The sequence below is a fragment of the Leucopleurus acutus genome, assembly GCF_964270905.1.
Source record: "Leucopleurus acutus genome assembly, chromosome: 8".
Classification (NCBI taxonomy): domain Eukaryota; kingdom Metazoa; phylum Chordata; class Mammalia; order Artiodactyla; family Delphinidae; genus Leucopleurus; species Leucopleurus acutus.
This window is the reverse complement of record NC_139151.1, coordinates 95,783,455-95,800,630: the sequence shown is the minus strand read 5'-3', so window position 1 is coordinate 95,800,630 and position 17,176 is coordinate 95,783,455. Positions and strand designations below refer to the sequence as shown.

Sequence of the window (17,176 nt, the reverse complement as noted above, 5' to 3'; positions counted from 1 at the left end):
CCCACCCAGCTGCCTCGGGGGACTGTGAGCCTCCTTTCCAGATGGGAAAACTGAGGCTGGGGAGGGGCATACTCGCTGTGCAGGGGGGCGGCGCTCCGCCGCTTGGCCTTCTGCACCATGGTGGCCTGGTTGCGCAGGGAGATGCGGATGCATGAGGCTGCGAGCTTGCAGGGCTCACCATCCACCTGCACTGGGATGGCCTTAGACGTGGTGAGCAGCACCTCTCGGCACTGTGTCAGCCGCTCGCCGTGCCCGCCCACCTGCAGTGCTGCCTGTGGGCGCGAGAGGCTCAGGCCAGGGGCCAGGGGGTGGCAGGACCTCAAGCTCTGCTTTTCCCAGGGATGCTCTGGCCAAAGTGAGAGTGACCCCCCCGCCCCATGGAGAGCAGACGGAGGGTGAGACCCCAGCCAGAGAAGGAGGTGAGGGTCAGCTCTCCTGTCCTGGCCAATGAAGGAAGTTTGGTGACTGCCCCCGCCTTCCATCTCGGGGCCAGGCTCCGGGGCACTGTGGGGACAGGGCCGGGGCAAAGCAGGGCCGGGGCTCTAGACGGTCCCCGTGCTGGCTCACTCACCAGGGATGTCATGGTAAAGCCAATAACCTCGAGGTAGCCATCATCATGCCGCTGGGGCTCAAAGTCATGGTGCTCCCCAGGGTGGCCCCAGGGCATGGTGCCCGCACAGTACCTGGAGGGGAGGGCACCACAATGGGCTTCAGAGGACAGGCATGCAGGACAGAGGCAGCAGGGCCCACACAGAGCCCTTCCCTCCTCACCTGGGGATGTTCAGGAAAACAATGCACTGGGGTTTCAGGTCCTGAATCTTGGGGGTCAGGTCAGTCCCGTCACACTGGAGGCGGGAACGGCGGAGGGTGTAGAGGGTATATGTACCCAGCTGGTCTCCCTTCCGCTGGGCCCGCCCACCCTGCCTACCAGCATGGCCCACTCACCACCACGCGGATGTGCTTGGCCAAGTCCTTGGAGCTGCCCATCAGGAAGTCGGAGAAGGCTGTCTGTGGGAGACAGAGGGCGTCACCATCTGGTGACAGGTAATTGCCTTCACCGCTGCCACGCAGGGGTCCTGCGGCCTGGGAGACACAGGTGGGCAGGGGGCACAGGCGGTAGAACAGGTGGGCATGGGAATGGTGGGGCGTAGCTGGCAGACCCCAGACTCACCCCGGCGTAGAACATCTTATTCCGAAAGCGGCTGTTGAATTTCTCTGGGTTGGCCTCTGGGTGGTGACAAGAAATAGGGGACAGTCAGTTGTTCTGAGCCTGCTGGGGCTTCCCAGGCTGGGGTCAAGAGGGAGGGTTGAGAATGAATGCCTTTTACTGGGAAGGGCAAGATCTGGTCCTCTCGGGGACCCCCTCCTGTATCCCTCCCTCCCCAGCCTCCCCAGGCCTCCTCAGCAAAAGTCTGCCAACCTCGAGACTCGTGAAACTCCAGGGTGACGTGGGCATCAAAGCCCAGGCTGAAGTAGTTGTTGAAGACATCCAGCGGCAGCTGGAGAAAGGCCAGGGACGGGCATGAGGGCTGGCCGGCTCAGCCCCCGCGTTTTCAGCCCTTTCCCACAGAGTCACGTCCACCAGACAGCTCTGCCCCCAGCCCACCGGCCTTGGCCCTGCTGTCTGAGCTCCCGGGCTAAGTGCCCCGCGCACAAGGGCACCCTGTGCCCTGCTGGCCCTCTCTTCCCATAGCCCTCCCCCGACGGGCCATGTTCTGCAGGAGCCCCACGAGAGCCGGGACTTGGTTTTGCTCGCTGCTGAGAACAGACGGTGCCCGGCAGTAGCAGGTTCTCAGTAAATATGCGCTGAGTGGCTGAGTGACAGCTACCTCGTGAGGCGAGTACCGTTACTCCCTCTTCCTGTGAAGAGGCTGAGGTCTGGAGACACCAAGAGTCACCCCGGGTCCCAGGATCCCAGACAGCCCCGGCCCTGCCCTGGCAGACCCACCCGGTCGGTGGCCCCCTCATCTCGCTCCTCAGGCCCCGCCTCGGGGTTGGGCTCAGCACGGAGGTCCCAGCGGTCCAGCTGCACCACGTTGCCCTCCTCTACGTGGGAGAGGATCTTGGACACGGGCTCATCGGTGTAGCCCTGGGGGGAGGCAGGAACTGAGCCCCTCCGGGGTCTGGGCCTTCCCTGCTGTCCCGCCCTCCCCAGCTCCCTGCCCTGTGGGCGCTCACCCCACCCCAGTTGAGGGTGCGGGCCAAGTCGTTGCCGGTGCCCAGGGGCAGGATGGCGACGGGTGGCGGTGGTTTTAAGCGCAGCTGGTCCAGGGTGGAGAGGATCCAGCCGACCTGCAGCGGGCAGAGCACGAGAGGCCAGGTCAGAGTGCGAGGCCAGGGCCGGGCCGGGCCGGGCCGGGAGGGGCAGGAGCGCTCACCGTGCCATCGCCCCCACAGGCCAGGATCCGCAGGTTGTGCACCCGGCGGTACATCTCCAGCCTGGGGTCAGAAGACAGGAACGGGGTCAGGGTCCGCGTGCCGTACCCCGAGCGCCAGGCGAGCACCCGCCACCATCCCCACGAGAGCCCTGGCAAGTACTTACGCCTCCTTGGGCCCTCCCTGGCTCAGGTCAAAGACTTGCCGGGGGTTGAGATACCAGAGGAAGGACTGGATGATCTTGGCGCCCTGTGGGAGACCAGGAACCGACAGGGACGGGGCGGCGGGGGGCGGGGGGGAGGCAGTCAGGGGTGGCAGGCTGAGGTGAGGAGATGCATGGGGAGAAGGGTGGGAACTGTGGGAACAAGGCCTAGGCAGGGGTGAAGGGTGGAGACAGAATTGGATTTTCTCAGCGTCCCTGGGAAAGAGGAATGGGGCAGAAGCTGCAACAGAACCTGGGAACAGCTGCTGCGGGGAGGGCTGTGAGCCTGACCCCATCCCTCCCCCAAGGTGCTCGGTGGAGAGGGCAGGCTGTGGGTACCTGGTTGCCCCCACTCTTGGGGTTCACGAACACCAGCAGGGGCTTCATGAGGGGGGACGGGGTGGGCCTGATGATGAAGGGTCTCCAGCGGCCCTCCTTCGAGACACAGAGAGCCCATAAGGCTCTTTCCTGTCTTGGCAGACCCCGCCCCCGTTCCCTTGTGATCACACCGGGTCACACCTCACAGTGGGCCTGGCCATAGAGAGGCACCTAGGATCTGACCTCTCACCTTCCTCAGGGCCGCAGAGCCCAAACTGACCCACTGGTGGCCGAGCTGGCAGCATCAGCCCAGGGGGCTCAGCATCCCCCCAAACAGGCCCCTCTCTCCTGTTCGCCCCCCCTCCAGCTGCCCACCTGGTCCCAGGTCTAACCTCAGGCCCTTTCTTGCTAGATTTCCTCTTGAAGGATGCCCTCTTTTTCTTCTTGCTTGCCTTGAGGGTATTCTGCAAGGGAAGCAGGGATGTTGGTGACAAGGTGGGTGGGCCCAGGTGGCTGGCAGACCCTAGGTGTCTGCGGGGGTCAAGGGTGCGGGCAGGACTCACCTGGGGCCTGCGGGCACGGAGGATCCAGGTGGGTGGGATGACCACGGCGGCGTGGACCCCCAGGGAGCACGGCTCCTCGATCTGCTGCAGCATGAAGCAGGACACCTTGCTGTGGTACTAGAGGGGGTTGGTTGGCGTGGCTGAGCCGGACCCAGCTGAGACCCGGGACCCCCAACCCAGCGCAGCCCGGGGGCCAGCCTGCAGGTAGGGCGAGCGGCACTCACTGCCTGCTTGCACCAGGAGCAGCTGATGGCCACGATCTCCTTGCTGTGGAAGGTGAACTTCTGCTGGAAGCCCTAGGGCGCACAGGGTGATGAGGGCAGCCGGGACCGGCCTGGAGCAGCAGACCCAGCCCCCTTCCGGTGACAACCTTTCTCCACCCAGGGCAATGGAGCACGTGTTTTAAAAATAAAAGAACTGTAAAATGAGTCCCTAGGGTAGGGAGGGAGGCTGAGCCAGGTGCCCACAACTCTCTTTAGTTAATTGCGTGATCTGCTGCAAAGGGGTCCACAGCTAACTCCTGCCTGATTCCAATCCCTCCTTCCTGACCCAGGCCCGCCAGGCCCGCCAGTGCACTCTGAAAGTTCTTTATGGTACCGATCACATTCATTCCTGCTCATTCCACACATGTTCCTCGCGGGCCTGCTGTGTGCCCCACACTGCTGGATACTGAGTGGACGGAGGAAAGAGGGACCTCTCAGAGCCTGAACTTACTGAGGGAGCAGACAAGCAGACAATAAATAAGTCAACGAAACCACAACTACTGTGGACTGTGCTCAGGAAGCCCCCTGCAGCCTGTTTGGGAGCCACATCCTCCTCTAGGAGGACAGGGACCCGCTACCCAGCTCGGTGCTTGCCACCCAGCAGGCCCTAAACATGCATCGGCTGAGTTAATGAGGGAAGAAGTCTATATGCTTCTCAAAGGGCTCACTCGCGACTTCAGAGCAGCCCAGAGACGCTGCTCTAGAAGGCTTTCCTCCCTGCCCTCCTGCTCTGCCCAGGGGCCTGGCTGCTCTGGAACTGGCTGGGCACTGCAGCCAGGCTGAGAGTGAGCCCTGACCACGGTCAGTGATGGACGGGCCACACGAGGCTCAGGGGCCGTAGGGCCTGGGGCCAGTGGGCAGCAGGCTGGCCAACTTCCTTGGGCAGGGCCTCACCTTCCCACAGTGCCGACACTTGCCATCCTGGCGTCGCCTGTGTACCCAGTGGTGCCGCACAAAGGTTGGCTGGTGGAGGAGAGAAGCGTCACCGGAGTAAGTGAGGGGTGGAAGCTTTGAACGTGGCCTGTGCCCCTCAATATATCAACAGTGAGGGGCAGGGGCTGCAGGATGCTCTCTGCAGTCCTGTGTGTGAGAAGGGGCTGAAGACTTCTCCCCGTGGCCCGGAGGTCGGGGCTCAGAGGAAGTACAGAGAGAACTGGGAGGCACAAGAGGTAGGCAGTGCCCTACCCCATCTGCAGGCAGGGCCAACCGGGCCTTCCCCTTTGAGACCCTCAGAGCCTCAGCCCTGTACCTCCCTGGGCCCCAGAGCCGCCTAGAAGGAGCTGAGCCCCTGGTGACACTCTGAAGACACTGCAGAGAGGTCCACTCAGGAAACCTGGGGCCCTAACTACCCTGGGAGCTTACCTCACGGACGTTCCTGGAGCCTGATTCACGGAAGGATGGCTTGCAGCGGAAATTTATCTGTGAAACATGAAATGATCACCAAAACATCAGAACCTCCCTTCGTGGGGTCAGGCATATGGCCACCCCCTTCAGGAAAGTGTCACTCAGAGGCATCCTTGCGAGGTAGGGATAGCCCCCAGTCATCCTGGGAGCCCTGAGAACGTGAGACACCTCTTCTCAGAAGCCCTCCTACACCCCCGCTCCTCTCCACTAGCCAGAAGGAATCTTTCCTTCCTCTGCCCAGTGTTCTGGGATGAGGGAGACAGCAAGCTCTGTATCCGTCTCCCCCACTGAAACAGCACCAAGGCTTACCCCTCCTATACCTTTCCTCACCCTCCAGCACTCCCAACTCAGGCACATGCCGGCAACCCAGTCCTAGCTTGCTGACTGGTCCCTGGAGATGGTTAGCTCATTTGTGAAATCCTGGTTTGATTTTTACCTTAGGGGGTGGTGTGATGGGTCTATAGTGCCTGGGGCTACACTGGTTTCTCTTCTCCTAACTGTCCCTGCTTCAGCCTTAGCAGAATTGTAGGGAAACCTCACACTACGAGTTGGGGGGTCGGGGAAGCAGTCCATGTTAGCCTTGTTCATACCATTGCTAGTCCTACGGGATTTCTCTTATGCTGGTCTGGGTATCTGCTGCCTGGGGAGCCCTGATGGGCCATGGCAGCCCTCCCACCCTCTGCCTGGACCCACCCGCCCAGCATTCCTTCCACCTCCCTCCCTGGAAGCACATGGCCCAGACGTGCCCCCAGCTGCAGACACACTGTGGACAGTGGTCCTTGGGGAAAGGTCTTTACAGTGGCAGCGTGGAGGGGACTGAGCCAGGCTTCAGGGCCGCACAGGACTGGCCCTGACACAGCTGAGTTGCACAGCTTCAGCAAGGCATGGCCCCTTCTAAGTGTTAGTTTGGGAACTGATAAAATGGTGTCTCGGTCATCATTCATTACTTCATCTGGTTGAGTAATAGTCTACAAGCCCCACTCTGTGCCAGGCTTGTTCTGGGCAGTGGGGTCACAGTAACAAATAGAGGAGGAGCCAGGATGCAAATGCAGGCACCTCAGCTCCAGGGTCCTTGGCTCTTCACCACTACGCACACTGGGGTACCCCCGGCAGGTGATGTTTGTGTAACATGAAAATGCGTGTACAGATACACACGTGTGTGCACTGGGAGGGCTTTAGCACCCAAAGGGGAGGGGCCGGAGAGCCTGAGCAACCACACTCACCTTCTCTAGCTGTTCAATGCAGGGGGTGTGCACCACAATCTTGCACGCTGCACACTTCCTCCGTGACACTGATTTCTGCTGCAGGAAAGAGAGGGCCCCTGAGGCACCAGGTAACTCCACCCGGGATGCTGCCCCAGGGCAGGCAGAGAACTCCTCGCACCTGCCCCAGCACAGCTGCCCACTGTGTGCACCGGGAAGCCCCAGCCCTGGCATCAGGACACAGCCCCATTCCTCTCACCATCCTCGGGCAGCCCACCGCAGGGGTGCTTAGGTGAGAGCCTTGTTTCCGCCTTCCCCTGGAAGGGCAGCAGCCTGTCAGCCCCACAGGAGTCGGCCTACAGGCTTCTAGACCTGGCTCCACCACCAGGGGGCAGTGTGCTGCACAGAGCTCACTCACCAGCATCTTGGCTACACAGTACTGCTCTCCAACATAGCAGAAGTCCCCGGACACGTTGGTCTCAAACCAGATGTGCTCCCCATACGTCGCTGACTCCTAGACCACAGGATGAGCACGCTTAGTGCACCCCTGCCCTGCCCGACCAACCCTCCCTCTCCCAATACAAACCTGCTCCAGCTGCCACAATCTACTTTGCTCCATCCTGTTTTCCCCACTGTCCCTTGGCTTTAAGGCTTGGCTCAAACGTGGCCATGCCAGGTCTGCCCTGACCCCATAGGCCCACGGGCTCTTCTCGCAGCTGCCCACAGTACCCTCAACCCGACTGCTCCTGTGGCCCTGAGCCCGGCGGGGACTGGTCCTCATTTGCCCCTTGCAGCTCCCGGCCACTCACGCTCCAGTCCACAGTGCTCCGGATCTGCCGCTCAGGCTCACTGCGCGGGGCCCCGGGAGCTGGAGGAGGGGGTGCCAGGTGCTGGAGGCCTGACTTGGTGATCGCTTTCCTACAGAAAAGGAGATAGCTGAGGCTAGCTGAGCACTCAGCGACTCTGCTTCCTTCCCCTCACCTAGGATCTCTGCCCTCACCGTGACCTCAACACCGGGTCAAGACAGGGATGGCGGTAGGGAGGGCAGAGGATGCCCTAAGGCAGCCCAAGACTCTGAGAGGATCCCCGAGGAGACTGGGCCCTCCTGAGAGTCCTGCTTGGCTTCCGAGCATGGCTCAGAGCTCTTCCCAAGCCGGGGGCCCTCAAGCCAGCCCCCGGAGGCCACTCGCCCTGCTGGCTGCAGCTATACCTACGCAAGCAGGGCACTCCAGGTCTGGGGTCCGGCTGACTTGCGCCGCAGGGCTACCTGGCGTCTGCGGGACAGCGGGCGCACGCAGGCAGGCATCCTGGGGCCAGCTGCGGTGCCCGAGGCTCTTCGGCCCCCCAGGCTGAGGTGCTGGCCTGAGGGCCGCTGCGGGCTGAGGGGCCGGTAGTAACCGTGCAGGCCCCAGAGGGCGCGGTCTTTCACCACGTCAGCGGGCAGCAGGTGGGAGGAGGCCCGGCGCCGGCGCCAGCGGGGAATGGGCAGCACGGGCAGGGCTCCCCGATGCGGGGATGGCCCCGGTCTCTTGGTGCCTGGCTGGGTGGCCGCCAACGACGCAACTGTCACATCCTCCTCCTGGACCCCCTCCTCCTCATCCATGCCCAAGAGCCTGGCCAAGAGCAGGGGTGCGCCCAGACGTAGGGCCCCAACAGTGGCAGGCTGCAGGGCAGGCACCTCATCCACGGTGAAGCGGGGGTTGCAGGCGGGGGGCGCGGTGCTGGAGCGCCGGCGGCTGGAGCGCGGGGCCCCCACCCCACAGCCCAGGAGGCAGCCCTGGAGCTGTGCGCTGGAGCGGCGCCGCTGGACCAGCGAGGAGGAGGCCTGCCCTGCAGGCGAGCGGCGCCGGGCCTTGCCTGTGGGCAGCCCCACGCCGCCGGGCCGCCTCTGCCCCTCTCCAGGGCCTGGCGCCTTCCGCTGGAAGTGTCTCCTAAAGAAGGTCTCCATGGCAGGGGCAGGCGGGTGGCTGTCGGGTGGAGACCGGGGGCATGAGGAGCTGGACCAGGCCACGGCGCACCCTGTGCCCGGGAGCCCCGTCACAGCCGCTGCCCTTTGAGCAGAGAAGGGACACTTGGGAGGCATTGGGGGGGGTGTCTGTGGCCTCTGAGCTCCATAAACGGGGTGCCTGGGGGTGCCAGAGGATCCAGCAGGGAGCCTGCACTCATCACTGTTCCCTGTGCGGCCCCAGGAGTGCTGGGTAGGAGGGGCTGCCAGCTCCCCATCTGGGATCCCCTGTCCAGGCACCATGATCCACCAAGCTCTAGCCCAAAGGGCTTCAAGTCCCTCGCCTGAAGCTGATGGAAAAGAAAAGAAAAAGGAAGGTGGAAGCCTGAAGCTGACCTAGACAGGCTGAGGGGCTGAGGGCAAGGCTTTTCCTATCCTTAGGCCTTTGTTTTGCCACCAACACAGGGCAGGTTAGGCTTAGGTGTCCCCTCCTGGAACATGGCACCAACCAAGCCATGGTAAGAAAACGAGGCTCTCTGAAGAGAAATTCAGTCCTGATACGACCCCCTGACTTGCAGTCAGGCTGACAGTGGCACTAGAAATGGAGAGGATCTGACGTCTGCCTTGGGGATTGAAGGCCCCGGGGAACTAAGGCCCCGCGAAAACTGGAGAGGCAGCTGCACAGGGAGAGAAGCCACCAGGGGGACTCTGTGTGGGAAGCCACGATAGCCGAGAGAGCACCTCTGCCTCTGGGTGTGTGTGTGCTCTTGCTCTGAGGGGCCGACAGTAAGAACTTTTCTGGTCTTACCTTTCTGGAGAGGCACAGTAAGGACATTCCATGTGTGAAAATGCTGGATGATGTCAGAAAACCCTTCCAGCTCTGCTGCTGAGGAAGCCCATGAACTGCACCTTGACCTGGGGGCCAATGCTCGAAGCCCAAATGCTGAGAATTCCAGACACTAAGCTACCCAGAGCTCCTCCTGCAGGAGCCTTGGCGACCACCCTTGCTCACCCATCCTCCCTTGACCTGGTCTGAACACAGGCTCCGCTTCCTCTGTCAGCTCACCTACCCCCTGCCGCCCCTTCCGCACAGGCGGCTGGGAGCACCTGAGCCCTGGACAAAAGGTGGAAGATGATGCGTCTGAGGAATCGGGGCTGGGCTGCATGTCCAGCGCCTACTCCTCCCATCCAACACCCCCACCCTTGATTTGCTACTGCCCTGTGGGCCTGGGCAGGCAGTGTCAGGCAGGGCCCTGGATGGCTGTGGAGGTACTGACACGGAGGCACCCATGCCTGGGGAAGCAGTGCTCGGGTCTGCCCAGCTCCGGGTCTCTGCCTCTTACAGTCTGCCAGCCTCTGCAGGTGACAGGGAGAAAGGCAGGAGAGCTCTTGGCTTCCTCCTAAAGTCAATGCCATCATGGCTTACGTTTACTGACCGCCCACCTGTAACAGGCACGGTTCTAAGCCCTCTGCAAACATGTGTACCATTTTATAAACCACAGCACCCTAGGGACTTCCCTGGTGGCGTAGTGGTTAAGAATCCACCTGCCTATGCAGGGGACACGGGTTTGAGCCCTGGTCTGGGAGGATCCTACATGCCGCGGAGCAACTAGGCCCATGAACCACAAGTACTGAGCCTGCGCATCTGGAGCCTGTGCTCTGCAACAAGAGAGGCCGCAACAGTGAGAGGCTCGCACACCGCGATGAAGAGTGGCCCCTGCTTGCCGGAACTAGAGGAAGCAAAAAACAAAAAACCGCCTGCCAATGCAGGGGACACGGGGTCGAGCCCCGGTCCGGGAAGATCCCACATGCCACGGAGCAACTAAGCCCATGCGCCACAGCTACTGAGCCTGAGCTCTGTAGCCCGCAAGCCACAACTACTGAAACCTGCGCACCTAGAGGCCGTGCTCTGCAACAAGAGAAGCCACCGCAATGAGAAGCCCGCACACCGCAGTGAAGAGCAGCCCCTGCTCGCTGCAACTAGAGAAAGCTGGGCAACGAAGACCTGACGCAGCCAAAAATAAATAAATAAATAAAATTTAAATAAATAAACACAGCACCCTAAAGAATAGATACTGTATCATGCCCCGTTCCTCATGGGAGACTGCGGAGGTAACTTGCCCAAAGTGCACAACTAGTCTGTGCGGAGCCGCTGCTGGAACCTGCCTCTACCTGAACCCCAAAGCCCGCGCCCCAGAGACGTGGCAGAGAGCAGGGACTTCCCTGCTGGGCCAAGAGCTGGGACTAAGGTGGGATGCGGGGGAGGGAAGGGAGCCATAACAAGGACAGTAGCGGTCCCATTTACCCATCACCTACTATGCGACGGGCCCTGGGCGAAGTGCGTTCGTTTATCATCTCGTTTGATCCTCACTACCACCACCTCCTGAGGCAGGATCGATGGCTCCATTACAGAGATGAGGAAACAGGCTTGCGAGGTGCAGTAACGTGCTCCAAGATCACTCGGCTGGTCAGCGGCAGGACTGGGACCTGAACCCAGGGCTGCCTGACGCAGGGTCTGCTCTGCACCCAGGAAGAGGAGCCTAAAGGCCCAGCTGCCCACTGCCCCAGGGCACTGGCTTGCCAGCACTGCCCCAGGGTGTCAGCTTTCCCTGCCCGCCTGGTCAGGCCGCCCTGTGACAGCTGCCCAGCCCGGAGGAGATTAGTCAGCCGAACACACCGCCTGATGCGAGTGTCACCCAGAAAACAAAAGGCCACAGTCACTGCGGGGGCTGGGGTGCAGCAGCTGCTCTCTGGGTGGCAGTGAGGGCTGGACCCTGCCTACTGCCCCAGACCCACGACAAGAGGCGCTGGCAGGACGAGGTCGCCCGCACATCCGCCTCATGACACGGGGGCGACTTACAGGTGCTCCCCTACCGCGTTCGAGCCCACACACTGCCCCGGGGTCTCCTCAGGGGCCTGACGGTGCAGTCACTGCGAGCGGGGCGGGGCAGGCTAGGCCAGCCTGGCCTTGTGTGGCCACGTGCAAAGCCCCTCCCTCACGGGCCTCAGTCTCCTTGTTGGTCCAAGGAGGCAGTCAGCTGGCTGACCTGACGCCTTATGACAAGCTCTCCTCTGAGGCACCCACTCCTCTACGCTCCCCCCAGGCCCCATGCTTCCTGTTCCTCCCGTCTCCATAGAAACCTCTGTCCTCTGGTCAGCAGTGGCCTGACTCCTGACTTCCTATCTCTGCTGAGGCTTTTCCTGGGTCTGCTCAGAAGCCCAGCCTGGTCTCAGGCCTGTCCCAGCATTTCCCCTGCTTGGGCGTGGAGCTTCTCCCCACAGCACAGCTCCTTGTCACCTCACGCTCTGTCACCTTCCACATACCACATGGTACGTGTAAAGGTCACCGGAGGACGCCCCACAGGGCTCTAACACCAACAGCAGAGCACGAATGGCTGCCCCTCAGCCTCCCAGTGGGGGACCTGGGGTAATCCTGTCACACCCGAAGGGGACAGAGTGGGAAAGGACTCACGGGCCCCGTCAACTGGCTGCTGGGAGCCTGGGGAGGACAAAGGATGCTACAGGGAGACACGCACAGTGGTGGCTGGCCATGCACCCCGGTGAACAGCACCGAGTGGGGCTGCAGGTGGCCAAGCTAAGGCAGCTGCCGGGGGTGAGCGGACACGAGTGCCTCAGCTTCATCGGCGACTGGCTAGGAAGCACAGGACTCTTGGCCTCCCAGCCAGACTGTCTCACACGCTTTGTTAGCTTCAAGTGGAAAAGCCCATGAGCCTTGGCATCCTGTATCTGCCATGGCTTTCCTGGGCTGACCAACTAACCTTTCCGAGTCTCAATTTTCTTATCTGAAAAATGGGGATGAAACGACCTAGTTTAGGAGGTTTGACATAAGGGAGGTTCGGATGAGATAACAGTAGAAAGTACCTGACTGCGGCTGGCAGAGAGGAGGGGCAGGGCAGGGCCTATGCCTATAGCAGACACCAGGGCGTGTGGATAGTGTCACCTCCTGGGGTCTGTCTCTGCCCATGGTGGGGGTGGGAACCCGGAAGGGGAAGCTGGAGCTCCCAGGATGGCCACCCCCACCTCCTGAGGAACAGAGCCTGGCAGCCAGAGCCGCCTGGGTGTCTGCTCCTGCTGTGATGAACGCCCTCTGCCCCTGGCACCAGGCCTGGCCGCCGGGGACCCCTCTGCTTCCAGAGGTGCTCACACAGGCCGCCCTGTGGGATTCAGTCAGAGTGCCCGTTCCACGCTGTGGACGGGCCCCTCACGCCCCTCTTCCCGGTGCAGGCTGGGAAGGGTGCCGTGTGGCCCCATTTCCAGCAGCCCCAGAGTCGGGGCCTGGAGCCGCTTCCCCAGGGTCTTGCTGCTCAGAAGCCACCTCTGGCTGCTTTGCTCCCACGGCCCTGAGGCTGAGGTCGGAGGGGAGGAGACGGGGATGGCTGGAAAGGGGGCCTGCCTGGGGCTGGTGAGGCAGGGTTCCTAGGTCTCTGTTCACTAAAAGGATCCTGCCCAAACCAAACCAAACCAAACCAGAATGCACAGCGGGGAGAGGTGGGCCAGGGCTGCATGGCAAAGGAGGACACCAGGCCAGTCACGTTTACCTCAACAGGTCCTGCCCTGGCTCGGGGACAGGAGCTCAGACAGGAGCTCGGTTGGCCTACGCTTTGCCGGTCCCTTTCCATCAGCTTCAGGAGCCTCGACTGGGGATGGTGGTGCCCGGGCCTGCCCTGATCCACCCCTCCCCAGGCCCACCCAGACAGATCCAGGAGGGAGGAAGCAGAAGGCAAGGAAGGGTTGAGGCAAGCCCCTTTGACCTGATCTGGAAGGCAGGGCGGCAGGCAGGAGGTGGGCCAGCGGGCTGGGGCCCTGGGGCGGGGGGGCAGGCGAGCCCGGCTCCCGCTCCAGCTCCGGGCCGGCCTCCGGCTGAGCAAGCCCTAGTTTGGGGAGTGAGCTGCTGTGGCTGCTCCCCTGCCCCTCCCCCTCGCCACCCTCCTCCCCCACGCCTGAGACGGCCGTTATGAAAATAACCCATCGGTAAGTGACTGCACTTCCTCTCCCAGCAGTGCAAGCAGGAGGCAGTGGGCGGGCACACACTCGCACACGAGCCTCGCCTCCTGGCTTCTCTTCCCAAAGTCCCCAGAGGCCGGCTGAGCAACAGCTCAGTAGCCTCCCCACCACGCGGCCCCTGGTACAGCTCAGCCCCTGCCTCAGCTCCGGGAGGGTTGGGGGGAGAAGAGGCGGGTCACCCTACACCCTCTCGCACCCACTGGACAGGTATTCCGGGATCTGAGGAAAGCAGCTGAGACAGCTAAGCACCGGCTTCAGACAAAATAACCGCAAAAATAAGCATCTGTGGCGTGTTTCACAACTTACTGAGCACTTTTCCACAAGCACTGCCGGACAGGAGGCTTGTAACTCCCCTGTGCAAGGGGCATTTTGCTCCCAGCTGAACCCCCAGGGCAGCTGAGGCTCACGGAGGCCCGTGACTGCCCACAGCTCACAAGTGGCTGAGCGGAGCCTCCTGATCCTGGGTTTCCCAGCCCTGCCAAGGGGGCCTGTCAGATCCAGAAGCCAGCCAGCCCATGTCACACCCATCCTGCCTAGAACGCCACCCCTCCCTTAACACTCCTAGCCCCTAGGATCTAGAGTGGCAGCTCTCAAACATCCTGGTCCCAGGACCCCCTTACACTCTTAAAAATTATTGAAGCTCCCCAAACGGTTTTGTTTATGGGGGTTATAGCTATTAACACTGACCATATTAGAAACTAAAGCTGAGAAATATTTAAAATACTATTTATTCATTTGTTGAAAAACAGTAAACCCAGTAACTGTTAATATAAATAACATACTTTTATGAAAAATAAACTGTATCTTCTAAAACAGAAAAGTAGTGAGAAGGGTGGCATGTTTTAATTTTTGCAAATTTCTCATGTCTCGCTTAATAGAAGACAGCTAGATTTTAACATCTGCCTCTGCAGTCAATCTGTTGTGATATGTTGTTTCGGTTGAAGTACATGAAGAAAATTCTGCGTCCCACTGGCAGTTAGAGAAGGAAGGAGCATTTTAATAGCCTTTTCACGCAATTCTGGATGTTCTTCTCTGCTACGACACCCAAATATGACAAGTGGTAGTTTCCTAAAGGTTAGTGGCCACGTGGAATCTGAACTTTTCACTGGTCTGTCTTGCATTCTGAATTTTGAAACATCAAGCATAGGTCATTGGAAAATACTGGTTTACTGAGTTAGGCAGATCTCCACACACTGGAACAAAGTTTCCAAAATTGTAATTTTCACTCAAATTTTATCAATAGCAACACATTTTATCAATAGCAACAAATACTGATACTGTTTTTGAAGTGACAAGCTCACTTCATTCATTTTTGAGAAAACGTCTGCTGAATATCCAAATCTGAAGAGTTCTGTCTGTCGTCAGACGTTCTTTCAAGTTTAAATGGTGTTCCTTAAAAAAAAGAAAAAAGTGACGAGTAGGGCTCGCAACTCAGTCACAAAAGTGCTTTTTCAAAACAGCCATCATAGTTCGGTTTGCAGCAAAAGTACTGTATGTATATTTCACATTTCTTCACACAGAACTTTTAAAAAAGTGTACTCAAGGATTTAGGCTTTAGAAGATTAATATATTTACTGCATTTTTCTTGTTGTGAGTGTGAAGAATACAATGGCTACAAGTTTATGTTGGGGCCACTGCCTTTGTCTGTGCCGAGGCTCCAGTAGTTTCATCCACAATTGCTTTTATACAATAAGTACAAATATCAACACAGTAAGAAGGACACAAACTAGGGCAGCTCTGAAAGTATTATTACGAAAACAGTTTTGACCTCAACCATCCCCTGAAAGGGTCAAGGGCAACCCCAGGACCACACTTTGGGAACCACTGATTCAGAATAAATTCTAAATCCTCTAGCCTAGCAAACGTGGCTTCTGCAATGTGGCACTAACTCAACTTCCTATGCCTTGATACAACCCTTGGTGCTAACCAAGGCAACTTATTCTCTGCCCCGTAATCTGGCTGAGCCCAAGCTCACTGCTGTGTCCTTGCACATGGCATACCTTCTGCCTGGAATACCGGCCTCCTTCCTCACCTCGTATCAAAATCCCACCTGCTCACAGCTGCCCCAGCCAAGAGTACCTCACTCCCACTGATGACTCCACACCACCCATCTGGCTCTTCTGCCATGGGACCCCTGGAAGTCCTGATTCTCTCCAATCCATATGCCTCGTTCCTCCCACCCACCAGACAAGCTCCTGGGGGGCCAGGGGCCAGATCTAGTGCACCTGGGCAGCTCAGCACGTTGCCTGGCAGTGAGTCCAGTGTTTACTGCTGATGGGCTGAGGAGGAAGGAACAGGGAATTCCGTCGGGGAGGGACCAGAGCCGTTAGGGGAGGAGAAGGGCTTCCTCCACTTCGGGTACCCCACCCAAGGGCTGACCACAAGGCCTAGGCTACTTCTCTTTGCTGGGCACAGGGGGATGGCAGCAGCCTCCTCTCCAGAGGACCCAGAGAGTGACAGCTGAGGCTCCTTTCCGGGCTGGGTGCCACTGCCCACTCCACGTTCTCCAAGGCTTTCCTTATGAAACCTGGCAACAGGGTTTGGTGACATGAAGTCACAGGTGAAGATGTGGGCAAGGAGGGGAGAGGAGCGGTTGCCTCAGATGCCGTGGGGTGGGGGGCAGGCCAGGACCCCAGCTCTGAGCTCCTTGCTGAAACATCCCCAGTCTCTCTCTCCTTGTATCCTGAGTCCCTGTCTCAGGGTCTGGCTCCTGGTAGGCCTTGGAGAAATGTCTGTGGAATGAATGACTGGCTCATGCCTTTAGAGCCTCCCCTCCGAACCATCCTCCTACTGCCACCAGAATTCATCCTAAAGTGTCCACGTATCCTTCAATGGCTCTCTACTGTCAGGGAACAGAATGCAAAGGCCTGGGCCTGGCAGTCAGCAGGCTTCTCGGCCTCCTCTCCCATCTCGCTTTCATACTTTTTACATTTTACTTGACAAATACATAACTCACTCTGTGCCAGACACCGTCCTAAGTGTTTTACAAATACTAACTTTTTTATTCATAAAATGTAATAGTAGTATTATCCCCAATTTATACATCAGAAAACCGAGGCACAAAGAGATTAAACAACTTGCCTGTGATCACGCAGCTAGTAAGTGGCAGAGCTGGGATTCCAACCTAGGAGTCTGCTCCGGGTCTGTGCTCTCAATCCCTCACTCTACCTCTAGATGCGTCTGTCAAGCAACGCACAGGGGTCTCTTCCTGCCTGTGTGTGTGGCACCTGACAGTCTCTCTGCCTGGAACACCATTCTCTTCTTCTGCTCCTTCATCTTTTTCCTCTCATATTTTCAGAGCTGGCTCAGATATCGGCTCTGCCGGAAAGTTCTCCCCAGCCTCCTCTCCCGGGCGCTAGCTGCTCCCAAGCTCAGGCCCTCTCTTGGTTGTTCTGGGCCATCAGCGCTGGTTTGCAGCTTGGTATCCCCCACCAGACCGTGCGCCCCTGGGACCATGTGTTACTCATAATTGCATCCCCAGGGTCTAGAAGTGCTGGATGTGGTTTGAAGAGTGAATGGAGGGAAAGGTGAATGGTCCAGGCTCAGCCTCAAGGATCACACGGAGAGCAAAGGGCTGTGGGCCAGCGCAGTGACCCAGTGACTGGCCAGTTCTGGAGGCCTTCCTGCCAGCCTTGGGTGGACAAGTTGCTGGTGTGGGCTGAGCTCCTGTGTCTCAGAGGCACATAGTGAAATCGATCCCTGATGGGAATGCCGATATGTCTCCCTCTGAGTCTCGCAACACCTTGCTGGGAGTGTTACGAAGCCCCTGCTGGCCCCCACGTCCCTCTTCTCTTGTGACTGGTCCCTCTTGTTGCCTTCTCCTGTGTCTGCAGCAGGCTCCCATTCCCCATCTGCCAGGAGCAGCATTCCCCCTTATC

General features: G+C 59.4%; 1 protein-coding gene across 2 annotated transcripts in view; it reads right to left on the bottom strand.

Moving 5' to 3' along the window:
• The window catches only part of DGKZ (diacylglycerol kinase zeta), a 30,316-nt gene that overhangs the window by 4,876 nt on the left and 8,264 nt on the right, over positions 1-17,176 (bottom strand). The window contains exons 2-20 of one of the 2 annotated variants that reach the window (XM_082843759.1): positions 7,138-7,246; positions 6,747-6,842; positions 6,350-6,427; positions 5,085-5,141; positions 4,617-4,685; positions 3,684-3,755; positions 3,460-3,576; positions 3,289-3,360; positions 2,918-3,013; positions 2,543-2,625; positions 2,379-2,439; positions 2,179-2,292; positions 1,949-2,089; positions 1,421-1,499; positions 1,172-1,227; positions 946-1,008; positions 772-845; positions 572-683; positions 73-272 (exon numbers count right to left, since the gene is read on the bottom strand). In XM_082843759.1, the coding sequence (XP_082699885.1) occupies positions 73-272; positions 572-683; positions 772-845; positions 946-1,008; positions 1,172-1,227; positions 1,421-1,499; positions 1,949-2,089; positions 2,179-2,292; positions 2,379-2,439; positions 2,543-2,625; positions 2,918-3,013; positions 3,289-3,360; positions 3,460-3,576; positions 3,684-3,755; positions 4,617-4,685; positions 5,085-5,141; positions 6,350-6,427; positions 6,747-6,842; positions 7,138-7,246 (1,749 nt within the window). The remainder of the gene's footprint in view (positions 1-72; positions 273-571; positions 684-771; positions 846-945; positions 1,009-1,171; positions 1,228-1,420; positions 1,500-1,948; positions 2,090-2,178; positions 2,293-2,378; positions 2,440-2,542; positions 2,626-2,917; positions 3,014-3,288; positions 3,361-3,459; positions 3,577-3,683; positions 3,756-4,616; positions 4,686-5,084; positions 5,142-6,349; positions 6,428-6,746; positions 6,843-7,137; positions 7,247-17,176) is intronic. The other variant, XM_082843760.1, reaches the window with a different exon arrangement.